The following is a 15,484-nucleotide window of genomic DNA, read 5'->3' on the forward strand; positions in this document are numbered from 1 at the left end:
AGCCCCAGGTGTCTTCAACTTGAAAAGCAAATCCCAGCATGTATTTCACAGGAAGGTTCTGTTTGCAATGTACTTGAGAAGTGGTGGAACCGCACACAGCAGATCCCTTCTGCAGGCTGAGTGATGCACGGCCCCAAAGATGTTCCCACCCTAGTCCCAGAACCTGTGAATGTGCTCCCTTACATGGCAAAAGGGACTTTGCAGCTGTGATTAAATTAAGGATCTTGGGATGGGGAGATTATCCTGGATTATCTGGGGGCCCTGGTGTAACCACAAGGGAGGGAGGCAAGAGGGTCAGTCAGTGGATATGTGAGGTTGGAAGCAGAGGTTGGAGGGATGCCAATACTGAAATGGGGGCGTGAACCAAGCAATGTAGCCGGCCTGGAGAACTGGACATCACAAGGAAAAGATTCTCCCCAGGAGCCTCAGTGGGAATGCAGCCGCCAACATTTCAATTTTAGCCCGTAAGATGCAGTTGCAGAACTCTGGCCTCCAGAACTGTAAAAGAGTAAATGTGGGGCTGGGGGTGTGGCTCAGGAGTAGAGCTCCTGAGTGTGAGGCACTGGGTTTGATCCTCAGCACCACATAAAAAAATTAAATAAAATAATGTTATTTTTTTTTAAAGAGTAAATGTGTTGTTTTAGGTCACTACTTTGTGTGATTTTTTTTTTTTTAATAGCAGTAAGAGGAAACTAGAGTCTTCCTTTTTCCAAAAGACAAAAAGAAACCATAATAATGAAATTAACATTTGGCATCCTCTAACTACCCCCTTGCACTTCCCCTCCATCAGTATTTCTGTCTTCCTTTGAGCCTCCCTCACACATATGGGCACCCATGTGCCCCTTTGAGAGACCTCCAGATGTCTCTCCATAGGGCTGGAGTTCTATGTAAGCCTATTTTCCCTTTCAATTTCTGTTAATATCTTGTCCCCACAAATGCATATTGTACTATTTAAAAGAAGATATGGGCCCTGGGGACGTAACTCAGTGGTACAGCACTTGTATAGTATGCAGGCAGCCTAGGGTTCAGTCCCCAGTATTGCAAAAAGAAAAAAAAAAAAAAGAAAGAAAGAAAGAAAAAGGTATGGTGATTATGTCTTTCATTTAGTCATTTTATTCTAATTTCTAATTAATAAATTAAATCTGGAAAATACACCAAAAAAAATCAGAATAGAGTCAGTCGCTCAGATAAATCCCATTGTTGGTATGTTTCAGTGTGTGTCTTTTCAGTTCTTTTGCTGTGAATATATAGGTATGTATATATGCACAAATTTTGGAGTTCATTATTCCCAAAGAGGGGTTTAAAATAATAATATTATTTTGTAAATTCTTTTTCAAATTGATATTTTCTATTATGAATATGTGCTTTTATGGTATAGCTTTACTCTTCCTTAAATTTTTTAAATAAGTAGATTTAATTAGGACCAAGATCTTAAAGGACAAGACTGCCTCACTAAGCTGGGAGCCTGGCGGGGGGCGGGGAGGGGGCAGTTAACGTCCTTGGCATCCTCTGGGAAAAATAAGCCCTACCTCTGTCCTTGAATTCTAGGCTGCATTTTTCAAAGCAGCCTGTCTTACCTTATTAACTACAAATCCCTTTATGTCTTTGGCTTTTTTTAAAAAATATTCTTTGGTTGTCAGTAGATCTTTTTTAAATTTTTTATTTACCTATTTATTTACATGTGGTCCTGAAGATTGAACCCAGGGCCTCACACTTGCCAGGCAAGTGCTCTACCACTGAGCCACAACCCCAGCTGTCTTTAGCTTTTTAATACCTGATTGTTATATATATTTTAAAGCCTCCTGAGGCATCACTCTCACTTGCAAATGGAAAAACTCTTCCAAAAACAGAAGACAAAGCTATTGAGTTAGTAAGTGGATCATATTTGTTAAATAATGTCATTTTCAATATAATGTAACTTATCACATTCAATAAGTAGTTTCCTCTTGGTTATATATTATTAAAAATAACTAGAAATCTGTGTGTGAAGTTTGATTCATGCCATTCTCTGGGTGTAGGTAAAATCCCTTTGCCAGTTTTTGGCCAAGGCCCGGATAGCCTTGTAGAAACAGGTAATGGAATGCTGTATCAAAGGACGTGGGCTCAGGTGTTAGACAAGCTTTTATTCAAACGAGGCTCTGCCATTTTCCACCTATGTAACTGCAGGCAAGCTATTAACCTTGCATTTGGATTTCTCCTGTAGAAAATGGGGGAAGTAACAGTATCTCCCTGACAAGGTTGTCTTGAAGATTCAAGGAAATCAGTTGTGGTGGAACCAAGAGAAGACTTGTCACCTGTTGGTCTTTAGAGCTGATTACTACACATACATAATTGTGGTCAGTTCTCTGGAGCCATACTAAATAAACCTATAATCTAAGAAAAAACCAGTGGTTCTGTCTGCAACCTCAATCCAAGCCCCCAGCCCTGCTATGAAACCAAATTACAATCTAGAACCTACTACACCTAGAAATTCTGGAGCCACTTTTGAAGATAATGCAAATGCATCACTTAGTGCTTAGAATGCCCACTGCTAGAAATTAAATGCCAGCATCAGTATTACTATCTGTGTTATTCAAGTATTGAGTTGTGGTTTTCCTTTCTTCTGTATGGACAAATGCATAAAGGATTGTCAAGGTCAAGACTATAACTCCCCTTCCTGCAAATGTTCAAATTCACTGTCACGTCGAGGAAGACACTGAATTCCAAAAGCACATTTTTACTTTTTAATACTCACCAATATCAAATCAATTCAGTCATTATTCCTAATGAAGGAAAAGTGAGGAACGAGAGATGGATGAGAAATGAAAGACGACGACCAGGCAGAGATACACATGAGAGTTTATTTGTCAGAGCTGGCAAATAAAGGCCATCTCTCTATAATGGAGAGAGGCAAAACAGGCTTGGGTTCTGGGACTTCTATGGGGCAGGCTCAGGAATCAGAGCTGGGCGGTTCCTAATGTGCATGGTTAGGGGTTGAGTTGGTATGAGGGAGTGGTGAGCCCTTCTCAGAAAGGCCCTTGGGTGGGAGAGCAAAACTTTTTCCTAAAAATGGTGGCTGTCACTTAAGATGGCCTTCCAGATGCTAAGCAAGGATCTTATAATCTTCCCCTTTTTTTGTTTTTTATTGGGGCCCTTAGGAAACAGGGATGTAGGTCAGTCTTCTGTAACTGCTTCCTGCTGGGAAGGGGCAGCATTTGAGTTCCTCATTATGGGTGTGGGATGTCATTGGAAAGATGACATCGAGGTTGAGTGGTGGTGGAATGCTGTCCCCTGTGGCCCAATTTTTATGAGGGATTTGTATTCCTGTAACAAAAGCTGGTTTACAGTTTGGTTAGAGATTTTTTTTGGATCTGGTCTTGAACCAATCTAATGATGCAGGAGGCATGTTCCTGGAAAGCTGGGGTGCTGATCTCTAGCCCGGATTGGGAGAGACAGCCGCTGATCAGCTCTTTTTTGTGTACACAGTATAACTTGCTTTAATTTGATATAAAATTGGATTCGGTGGTCTTTGCGTCAGGGTTCAACAGGGTCAGGAAAGGAAGTGCCCACTGGAGAAGGGGGTTACTTAGCTGCCATCCTTCAGTAGAGGAGAGCTGTTGTTTTTGATGTTCAAGGTACTGTTGGGGTTGTTTTACTTTGTCCTTTACTATACCAGATTGATTGACATAAAAATAGCATTCCTCCTGTAGGGAGGGACAAAGTCCACCTTTTTCAGCTGTTAGAAGATCAAGGCCCCTTTAATTCTGCAGAACCACAGCAGCTAAAGAATCAAGTTGGGACTGTATGGTTAGTGTGGTTTGAGCAAGTTGCTGTAAGTCTCCTAGAAATCGGAATGGCAATTGCTGGTAATAGTACCCCTGGGAGGTGAGTGCAGAATAAGGGAGGAGGGCAAAAATGAAAAGGGAAGGATGGTACTCAGGGTTCTGCAGTGTCCTCGTGGTCCTCAGAGACCAAAGGGAGATTGGGGGTTCTGGCCTTGGAGAAACGCAGCTTGAGAGGGCCTGTGGGTGTCACTATATAAAAGGGTGGAGGGCTGGGGATATGGCTCAAGTGGTGATGCGCTCGCCTGGCTTGTGTGGGGCACTGTGTCCACCAAAAACTGAAAACTAAATATTAAAAAATTATCTCTCTTTAGAGAAAAAGGGTGGAGAAAATTGTTTTAAATGGGAGTTATAAACTCAATATGGGATGCCCTCAAGGCAGGATGCTTAGGGAGTGGCAAGAATGACCAATTAATGTATGCATAAAGGGTCCAGGAAAGATGAGGAGCAAGGATAGTGGAGAATCAGAGGGTGGTAAGCTGAGCAGGGAGATGGGCCGTCCATTTGGAGGCTCAAAAGGGGGGATGTTGAGTGGCTTCTTTGGGGAAGGTTTGTAATCTAAGAGCCCAAGGAAGGAGTTTAGTCCATTCTAAATGTAATTCAAGGGATAGTTTAGGGAGAATGTTCTTCAAGGTCCAGTTGGTATGTTCCTCCTTGCCAGAGGACTGGGGATGGTAGGGGATGTGAAAATGCCAGGAGATGTAGAGAGCCTTAGCTACAGACCGTGAAACATGGGAAGTGAATTCAGGACCATTATCGGACTAGAGTGAGAGGGGAGGCTGAATCGGGGAAGAATGTGTTCAGCGAGGATGTTGGCCACCGTGGGGGCACGTTTATTGGTAGTAGGAAAAGCCTCGACCCTTTCCGGGAAGGTGTCGACGAGTACCAAGAGAAATTAGTATCGCTTAACCAGGGGGCATATGGGTGAAATCCAGCTGCCAATCAGAGCAAGGGAGATGTCCTCTTGCCTGGTGTAAAGGGAAGGCAGGTGGGTGGAGAGTGGAGGTAGGATTGGTTTTTTGGCAGATTTCACAGGAGGCAGAGAGGGTAGAGAGAAATTGTAGGTCCTCTGGAGAGAGTTTAAGGTGGGAAGTGAGAAATTGTTTTAAAAATGAGGTGTTAGGGTGAAAGAGATTGTGATGAAGGTAAGCATCTGTTGAGTGTCAGGTGGGGAAGAGTCCATTGGGGGACTAGCAAGGCAGAGGACCGCAGGTGGAGGAGGCTGTGGGTGGGCGGTGGCCCTCGCTTCAGAGTCTGCCTTGTTGTTGCCAAGTGTCTCAAAGGCAGTGTCTGTCGGGTGGGATTTACAGTGTGAGATTCTAACGGCAGTGGGAAGCTTTGAGGCCTGAAGGAGATCGGAGATAAAGGGGGCATTAGTAATTGAGGTTCCCTTGGTGGTAAGGAATCCGCACTCCCTCCAATAGCAGAGTGGGAGAGAAGAATGTGGAAAGCATATTTAGAGTCTAAGGAATCCCTTACACCAGAGGTCTTGAATGATAGGCTGTAAGCCTAGGAGTTTCTGTCAGGAGAGCGGGTATTGTGATTGGGCCAGAAAATGGAGGGGGTCTTTGAGACAGATGTGAATGGGCTTGTGGTGTGAAGGATGGAAGGACTTGAACATTCCAGACAGTAGGGTCCACCTTGGAAGTGGGTAATGGAAAGGCACTGGCAGACAGAATAGGGGATGGTCCTAAGGTAAGGATGGTCCTAAGGAGGATCAGGGGAGCAGCAGGCGAGTCTGGATGGAAGCGTATATCAGGGGAGAAGGAGAGCATAGCCCCCAACTTTGTGAGGATGTCCCTTCCCAGAAGGGGAACAGGGCTCTGTGGAATGACCAAAACGAAGGGGTAAAAATTAGAGAGCCAAAAGCACAAACAAGGTTAGGTGTCTGTAAGGTTGGTAAAGTTCACCCTCTACCCCGACAATAGAGGTCACAGAACAAGTACTATGCCCTCAGAACTCCTTGAGGACTGAGTATGTGGCCCCGGTGTCTAGGAGGAAGGAGACAGGCCTGCCTGAAATCCGCAGAGTTAACCTGGGTCCCCGTGGAGTGATGGTAGTGGTCGGGTGGTGGGGACCTGGGCCTCCTCAGTCCTCTGCAGCCAGTCTCAATAGCTGGGAAGGGGAACCAGAAGGGCCAGATGTCCGGGGGACCACTATGAGCTTGGGGACAGTTGATGGCCCAGTGTCCCTCCTGATGGCATTTAGGACAAGGGCATGGAGGTTTGCAAGGCTTGGAACATGTAGGAGCCCAGTGACCCATCTGACCACATTTAAAACAGGGTCCAGGCAGTTCTGAGGGACCCTTCCACAGGCCAGTGGAACCAGGGACAGATGCTGAGGTTGATCGAGTGAGCATCTGATATTTCTGCTTCCCCTCTCATGTCTCCTGTTATACACCTTTTTTAAAATTTATTTTTAATGGTTGTTCACAACATTACAAAGCTCTTGACATATCATATTTCATACATTAGATTCAAGTGGGTTAGGAACTCCCAATTTTACCCCAAATGCAGATTGCAGAATCACGTCGGTTACACATCCACAATTTTACATAATGCCCTATTAGTAATTGTTGTATTCTGCTATCTTTCCTATCCCCTACTATCCCCCCTCTCCTTCCCTCACATCTTCTCTCTCTACCCCATCTACTGTAATTCATTTTCCTGTTATACACCTTAAAGGCCACTCCCAGAACCTCAGCTTGGGGAGTTAGGGGCCACCTCTCAGGGCACCTAGTTTGGCCTTAATATCGGGGAAACTCTGGGAGAAAAAGTATGTCATTAGTAGTTGTCTCCCATTTGGAGTTTCAGGGTCCAGATTAGTACATTGTAATGAAGCCTTGGTCACGCAGTCTAAAAATGTTGAAGGGTTTTCATTCTTACCTTGGAAGACTTCCTGGAGCCTTTCATAATTGATAGCCTTATGGGCTGCCTTTCTAAGTCCTGCCATGAGGCAAGTCATGAATTGGTTTCTACAGGTTACTCCTCTAGGCGAATTATAATCCCAATTGGGGTCCCAATCAGGGACTGCTTCAGTGCCAGTCAGGTGGGCAGGGGATGTACCTCATCAGCATTATTTCTAGCTTGCTCCCAAACTCACCTTCGCTCCTTGGCAGGAGGGTGTTAGACAAGACCGTGTGGACATCGTGGAAGGTCAAATCATATGATTGAGTCAGATATTGAAGCTCTTTGATATATGTGATGGGACTTGAAGTGTAGGACCCAAGCCGCTTTTCTATCTGTGAAAGATCTGACAAAGAGAAAGGCACATGACCCTGGATTACATCATCTACCCAGCCACCTCATGTAGAGGACACAGAGATGCAGGTTGGACAGCAACAGCCTGTGAGAGTGTGGCAGGAGGAGAGAAGGGCTGAGGGGCCGAGGGGACAGCTGCTGAGGAGGTTTCATTAGAAAGAGAATTATGGTATGGTGGAGGCTCATCCGCTGGGTCGAAGGAGAAGGAGTCCTAGGTAGGATTGTCTGTCCCTTTGGAAGCAGGCATAGGGGAGGTGAGAGCTAAGAGGACTTGTGCAGGAGAACAAGAGTTGTAGAGAGGAGAAGTTGTAGAGAGGAGAAGGCCTGAACGTATGATATCTCTTTCCATTTTCTGGAACACTATAGTTGAAAAGACCCCTGAAAATATTGGGATCTAGAGTGCCGTTAAGTGGCCGTTTAGAGTTGTTATCCAAAGAAAATTGAGGTCAGATATGATTGCACAAGCAGATATGTTTTGGGGGTGGGGTTAGGTCCGGGGTGAGATAGACCCTGTGTTAGCCAGGAGGCAGCCTAGGGGACTATGGGAGGGATGGATGAGGAGCCGCCCATGGTGAGATGTACAAGTTGAGTTTAGAGGTGGGGCATCCCCCAGTCTCTAATATCTCCTAGTTGAAAGGATGGTTATGCTCAGGGGCTCATCACCACCTCTGGGTAAGTATTGGGGCAGAAGCCCATAGAGGTACTTGGACACTTGGCCAGAACTAGTAGTAGAGGCAGAAACCTATAGAAGGGGCAGAAACCCATAGAGATTAACTCAAGGCCGTGGTCTCACCAGGAACAACTCCCAATCAACTCAGTGTTTTTTTCTCAAAACCCAGGACCCAAATAAAAGACCATCTATTCACCCAGTTGATAGGGATCAGCCGTAGTTGTGAAAGCTGTGGCTGGGGGTGCCTCCAACCATGCGGTGACCCTGGGAGTGCTGAACATTTCTCAGGACCTGTAGGTCGTTTAGGTCAACTGGAGACAGGGGTCTTACCTGGAATATCCAGTGGTGGGTGCAGAGAGGGTGTTCAGCAGAATGGAGGGCCTGGTCCCACGACAGAATTCAGTTTGGAGCCCAGGGATGCTCAGTGACCCTTGAAGAGGGGAGAGGGCACTCAGGGGAACCTGTTTCTAAATTTCAGCACCAAAATGAAGGGAAAGCGAGGAAGGAGAGACAGGTAAGTGAGAAAGATGGAGACCAGGCAAAGATACACAGAGCTGGCAAATAAAGGCCATCTCTTTATAGTGGAGAAAGGCAAAACAGGCTTGGATTCTGGGACTTCTATGGGGCAGGCTCAGGAATCAGAGCCCGGCGGGTCCTAATGTGCATGGTTAGGGTTTGGGTTGGTATGAGGGAGTGGTAAGCCTTTCTCAGAAAGGCCCTTGGATGGGAAAGCAAAACTTTTTCCTAAAAATGGTGGGTGTCACTTAAGATGGCCATCCAGATACTAAGCAAAGACCTTATACCTAACTTGCCTTATTCCAAAAAAGATTTAAAACTTCTGTTATTTTTTGACATGTGACCACTTGATTGACTCACTTCTCCTTTATGAATGCTTCTTTTCTTCTTCTTCTTTTTTTACTTTTGTATTCCTGATTATTCAAGAAAATATTTCATTGTAAAAAGTTGCCAAATTTTTTAGTAGAAATGTAAAATAGTGCAGCCACTATGTAAAAGAGTTATTCAAAAAATTAAAAAAGGAATTACCATATAATTCAGCAATTCCACTGATGTATTGCATGTACTCAAAATAGTTAAAAGCTTTTTTTTGAAGAAATTTATGCAACTGTGTTCATAGCCCCATTTTTCGTTACAGCCCAAAGATGAAAGCAACCCAAGTGTCCACTGAAGGATGCATGGACAAGCAAAGTCCTGTGTGTCTGCAATGGAATATCATTCTGCCTTAAAAGAGAAATTCTGCAAGAAGCTACAATATGAATGAACCTGGAGGACACTATGCTAAGTGAAATAAGCAAATCATACAAATAGTCCCACTCTGTGGCCTGGCCACCTGGACCCTATTGTCCACATCATTAGCTCCTTATTTCATCACAAGATACCTTGCTGGACCCCAGGAAGTTCCTTCTATCATTTATTCTCCTAACTTGGTGTCAGAGAGGAACAGATATCTCTAAGGATGGGTCTGAGGAGTTCCCAGAGAGAAGGGGAAACTGAACTTGGGACCAGTGGGGGTCTTGCCATACGTGATGAAAAAGAATTTCAGCAAGTGCCAGTCAAAGACATAGACAGAGGTTTGTTTAGGAAAGTAGATGTATATTTGAGGGAGAAAAGGGACAATCTCAAGAGACAGATGCCTTCTGGGTAAAGCAAGGAATAATATTCAAGGGAGAATTCTAGTAGGCTATCTCTAGAGGGAGAGCTAGCAACCCGTTGGTGTGTGGTGTTAATATTTATAGAGGAATGGTGCTAGAGATGGACTAGAGATGGAGGCTGGGTGGAGCTACACAATTTCATGCTGGCTTTCCCTGCCCTTGCACACTGCCCTCATTTTACAAGGGCAGGGGTCAAGAGTGCAATTGTTCATGTTTGCTTTTTGCATTTCAATGGTTCATGGGTGTTTCCTGCATTACAGTGATTTACTGTCACTCCCTTTGAGCCTCAGTATCTCTCTCTCTATTCTCAAATTTCTATCTCATTCGGAGACTCAGGTACCAGAGGTACTGCTAGATGCCCTCTCAGGACTCAACGGAAAAGTCAGAGTTGGCGCTTCAGTCTCCTTCAGCAACCTGAACAGAATTTCAATGTCACGGTTGGATGAGTTCCGGCAAGTGTGCACCGTGTTAGACCAGGAGGCAAGAAAAGACCACTGACTCCAATTAAAATCACATTAAAGCAAGCTTATTATTTCGACCTGCCGGGCTGTCTCTCCCTCCCAAAAAGGCGGGAACAAGACAGCCCCGAGGCTTCTTTGTGGCCCAGTTTTATAGCCCAAAACGTTACACAAAGCGGGGTTACAGATAACAACACTCTGAGGAGAATAACACAAGTTTACATTTTTGCTGGCCCTGGCATCAGAATTTATGGAGATCTTAGAGACTCAGAGAGGGTCGTTATCTGGCCAGGGAAGGCCAGAATTTATGAGGCGTCACTAAGGTTTAGGAAAGGGTTGTTATATGGTCAGGGAAAACCGGACATGGGTGAGTTCTGGGCACCGGCAGGCATTCCAAGTAGGTTCAGAATTTGCAGTAATTTATAGTAAAGCCGAAATTATCTTTTCATGGTTTTATGGCGAGATGCCCAATTTTAAGAAAAGATCAGGTTGGGTCTATCACACCGGTGTGACCCACACCCTGTCAAGATGCAGAGCATTTCTATCTCCCCAGAAGTTCTGCCTTCCCAGTCAATACTCTCCTCCTCAAGGCAACCACTACTTGGATATTTCACTCCATCAGAAATCTGAGTGGTGAGGGTAGGGGTGTGGGGCGATGGCTTTTTGCTGAGTATTCACTTCAAGCCATTGTTTATGCTGGGACCTGGGACCTATTCAATGGGGAAACAAAAACCACAAATAACTTCCTTTGTTTCTCCTTGCATTTTAGCTAAAGCTTCCCTTCCCTGGGACAGGGCAGGGCGAGGTCCAGTCTAAGAGAGGGTGAAGGAAAATGACACATTTAATAAAGGCACACTCCCAGACCCCCACATAGTTCATATCTCAGTCTTCTACTACCTCCCGATTGTTGGTTCTTTTCCCAAGTCTCCAATTATGAGAATTTCTCAAGCCTCTGTCCTCTACTCTCTGTTTCTGCTTATAAAACTGACCTCTTACTTGTGGTCCAATCAATAAGTTCATGGATCAGATTATAAGAGGCTGTGCTAGGCCTTGAGGTGCAGATAGTACTGACATTGTATCTCGTCCCTCTGGGAGTTAAGTTTGGTGGGAAGACCAACATGTTAGCAATTAAGTTAGAGCCACCCAAATCAAATCTCCCCCCTGTGATTCCTTTCTTGGTGACTAGAACCCAGCTACCCCATTGCAACCACAGAACCCTGCAAGCCTTCCTTCTTCCTTCACTAACCTCGGTGCACACTGGACCAATCAATCAATTCCACAGATCTTGCCTCTATCAAATTTCTCTAATGCACCCCTCCTCTCCATCTTGGTTGCTGTGAACCTGGCTCAGGACACTTTCATCCTTTCTCTGGACCATGACCTTCCAGCTGCCACAGTCTGACCCAGCCAATTCCCTCAGCCCACATGATCTACAGGAGAGTGCCCCCAGTTCCTCACATCACAAACAAAGGATCCCAGAACTCTGACCCTGCCTCCCTCCCAGCCTTAGTTCTGGCTGCCCGTTCCATTTACTCCAGCAATGCCCTCTGCCACGGCTCTCCTGCATCATGAACCTCTTCGGCTGGCTTCTTCTAGTCATTGTTTAGGAACCCCTCAGCCATTATACATGCCAAACAAACGTGTACCTTGTCTCTTGCATCCCAGTATCTGTGGTTTTGTTTCTATGGCAACAGTGCCCTTCTCTCATTGTGTTTAACTATGGTCTCTCCCGGTGATCTGAGAGTCCCTTAAAGTCAGGGACCTAGCCTTACTCATTTCTGTGTCCTCAGTGCCTGGAACAGTGTAGGAGCACAACACATGACCTCCTATGGGGAAGGTGTTGTGACTATGGGTGTCCATTTCACTGTCCAGGAAAGCGAGAGATTAAGCAGATTTCCCAAGATATAACAGGAAACTGCAGAACTGGGATTTAAATTCAAACCACCAGGTTCCAAGTGGACTCTTAATCTCTGTACTCATCTGCCCCTCAATGTACATGTGTTTATTGAATGAATGATCACCCCTTTTCACCCCTCCCTATATCCATAGCCAAATTAAGCGATTCTTTTCCAAGAGCTTCCTTTGCCTACATCTACCCTCCCCTGCTCCTCCAAGGTCTTAAAGAAACCTAAACTCTTTGACTTTCATCTCTTTTCTTTTCTTTGCTCCCCAACTCTTCATTCCTTCATCATGTCTAGGTGCTTTGTTTTGTTTTTCTTTGGAAACATATTTCAGATTCACTCCTTTTCCTCCATTCTCATCTACTATCATCCTGGTCTGACCCTTATCATTTCAGGCCAAATGACCACAGCAGCTTCTGGACTGGTGTCCTTGACTTCACTACCTTCCTCCTCTAGGACCTTGACATTTACATGCATTTTAAATTGAACCTTTATTATAATCAATGAGCTATCTATTATTGTTACATTTTAAAGATGAGGAATTGAGCAATAGAGTGCAGGTTCCAATGGTGTTTGTGTGATTATTCTGTAAGCTCCAAAGAGATTGCTGACCTTGGGCAAGACACTTAATCTTCCAGTCTCAAATTCCTCATTCATAAAATGCAGATAATAAATAACAATAATTACCTCATTGTGAGAGTAACAGGATAACACTTAGAACCCTGCCAAATGCATCACATGTGCTTGGTGATTTTCAGCAATTCAAGTTCCCATCCCCCCACCCACAAACTCACATCTAATTTATGAATTGACTTATCATTCTGGACAAAATGCTTCCTAGAACGCCTTGACTCATAGCTGAGAGGCAGCTACTATACCCTTCTTTGTCTCTCAAAGGTGCTCTCTCCTGGGAAATACCACAGGCTGTATGAAAAAGTTACTCAAGCTGTAATGCACTGCAAAGAACACATACCTCATCTGGTGGAAAATGCACAGACTCTGTGGTCCTGTATGACCACAGATCTTGAAACCTCTCTGAACTTACTTTCTCACCTGCAAAATGAAAATAATAATACCTTCCCCACAGAGTATTGAGATAATGCATATAAAACCTTTCAGCACACTGCTCGACCTACATAAGAGTTGTGCAGCCTTATCATGGTCAGACAGTGTGTATTAGAGTGCTTTATTAGAAGACGAGGATGACATGGACTTATAAATCACCTATGATCTAAATCAAGTACTAGAAATAGAGGAAAGGCAAAAGGATTATGCAAATCAGGCACAGCAAAGGCTTTCCAGAAAACCTGAACGCCTCAGTCTGAAGGATCAGGCAGAGCCTACTCGCTGAAGCTGGAGCAGAGAGGCGGGAAAAGACCGCCCCACTACCCTCGAGCCCCGCCCCCAGAACCGCGTGACGCTTGCCCCGGGCCCGCCGACTGGGGGCCGGGCCTGCGTTGGTCACGTGAGCGCGGGTGCGGAAGTGGAGCTGGGGCCGCGTTCGTGATTGGCTGCGGCTAAAGGTCTAGGGGCGGGGTCAGGCCTACAGACCAGCCGGGAGGAGCCGGGGGAGGAGGCTGCAGCGGGGGCTGGCGCCGGAGTCCGGGATTCGACCCGCCGTGCCGATCCAGGGCTGGACCAGCGACGGTCCGGGCACCCCAGGCACTGCACGCGCGCCCGCTGCTCAGGGTACCCCAGGCCGAGGCGCCGACAACTCCTGGAGGCCCGTGGGTGGGCGGAGGGAGGCCAGAAGGGCGCGGGCGCCCTGTGCGTGGAGTGGCGGAGGGGGCCGGGACGCCATGTCCATGGAGGACCCCTTCTTTGTGGTGAAAGGGTGAGTGTTGGCGAGGGCTCCACTGGAGGAGGCGGTGGCGGTGGAGCTGCTAGCCACCCATGCCTCCCCGGTCTTCTTGCTGTAGGGAGGGGGGAGATAAGTTGAGGCTGGAGAGGGGACAGGGAAGGGTAGCCTTGAAAGCCATGACCAAGCGTCCGGAGACATCCCCTTCCCGTCCTACCTGGATTGTGGAACCCGGGTCCCCAACCAAGCACTCAGGGGGTCCCCTCTGGGGCTGTGCGCTGCGGTGTAATTTATTTGGGGATCGAGAGATTGTGGAGCTCTGCAGGTGTGGAAAGAGGACTGGGGACTGTCGTCGAGCCCCGATCCAGCTTCGAAGGAGGGAAAACAGCATCTGGGCAGGAAAAGGGAAATGGCCCTCCCGAGCTTTGTAGTTCGCGTGGACGGAGGTGAGCTCCATTGTCCATTGAGTTTGGAACGCTCGCCCGCAGACCGGCGAGACCACAACGTGCCCAGAGGCGTCTGAGCACGTTTGCAGGGAGCCCGGCGGGGGCGGGTGTTGGTCGGGGAGGCTGGGGAGCACTGTACCGGAAGACGGTTCAGTTCAGTGGGGGAGTTTTCACTGAGTAATGTGAGGGGAGGAAAGCAGTCCTGCAGACTCGGTGCTGATGCTGGAAGGAAAACAAAATGACACCAGCCAAACTAAACTTTCCTCAGCTTTCTATGAGCAACCGGGATTTTCCCACAGTGCTAAAGGAAATGAGTGTTTCATTTTAACTCCTTGATTTTGTCCAGACCATTTGACAGGTTTCCCCCACCTCTTATTCTGCTTTATGGGATTGAACAACCTTATTTTCCCGGGGAGCTGTCCTGACTCCCATCTTTGATTGCAGGGTTTTTTGGAGATAGAAACTTAAGTTGCACTTGGTTGTAACAACTTTGTAGCCATTAAACAAATTCAAGAAAGATCGGTTCTCATTTCTTATTTCTAATAACTCTTCAGCTTTGTGTTTTGAATGTTAAACAAACCTAAAAAACCTGACAGCTGCAAAGTTGTTACAATCCAAGAAGAGGATTACTAATAACCATAAAGTGTCCCTCATTTTCAACTAGTTGCTACTAGCTTCCTATATCTGTACTGGTAAAATCTGACCAATTAAGTTGTATGCTCTCAAATATGTTTTGTATTTAAGGGTTCCCCCAAAATTTCAGTGGTACTATAGATGAACTACTTTATTATTCATGATACAGTAAAATATATTCCAAGTATTTCTTAACATTTCACTAAAAACATATTTTCCCCCCCTTCACCTTACTTTAATTTAGATGGGAAAATGGCAAGATGTAGATTTACTAGTAATATATAGTTCCCTCCCTGGGAAGTGTTATTTATTAGAACTAGTTTGGGGGTTAAGTTTTAAAATTTAAAGATGAGTGTTGAAAATTCTTAATGCTTACGATGCAAAGGTTATCTTTGGCGGTAGAGATTGAGATTGAAGACAATCAGAATTTTTGTTTTTTGACTTTGCAATTTGTGAAAACCCTAATTGCACTGTCATCTTGACAGTTTCCTAATAGTATCCGATATAGTCGATCAGTGCTTATTAGACATCACTGCTTTAGTGGAACACAGGCTTGGTTTTTTGGTTGACATTTATATCATCTTAAAATGCCTGAAGGAAAAGAGATTCTCACTGTTTTCTGTTGTGGGAAGGTAAAGTCAGTCACAAGGTTGTCTCCAGATGTTTGTGTGATGGCATATTTGGGGAGCCCTGTGCTGCTTCTGTTTAGGAAATGTACTGAAATGCTTTACACAATGTGGAGATATCTAAATTATGGTCCTTGGACTAGGAGCTCCTAGTCTAATCTGAGAAACAGATCACCCCAAAATTAGGTAAAAATGACAGGT

General features: G+C 45.6%; 1 protein-coding gene and 1 long non-coding RNA gene across 2 annotated transcripts in view; both read left to right on the forward strand.

Annotated features, from left to right (window-relative positions):
- LOC308650944 overlaps nucleotides 1–15,484 on the forward strand; it is a 902,096-nt gene that overhangs the window by 120,040 nt on the left and 766,572 nt on the right. The window lies entirely within an intron of this gene.
- Nucleotides 13,322–15,484, forward strand: part of STX6 (syntaxin 6) — a 39,900-nt gene continuing 37,737 nt past the window's right edge. The window contains exon 1 of the mRNA XM_081297514.1: nucleotides 13,322–13,614. Coding sequence (XP_081153640.1) covers nucleotides 13,580–13,614 — 35 coding nt within the window. The 5' untranslated portion in view covers nucleotides 13,322–13,579. The remainder of the gene's footprint in view (nucleotides 13,615–15,484) is intronic.

Source organism: Spermophilus citellus (assembly GCF_964194105.1).
Source record: "Spermophilus citellus genome assembly, chromosome: 6".
Lineage (NCBI taxonomy): Eukaryota > Metazoa > Chordata > Mammalia > Rodentia > Sciuridae > Spermophilus > Spermophilus citellus.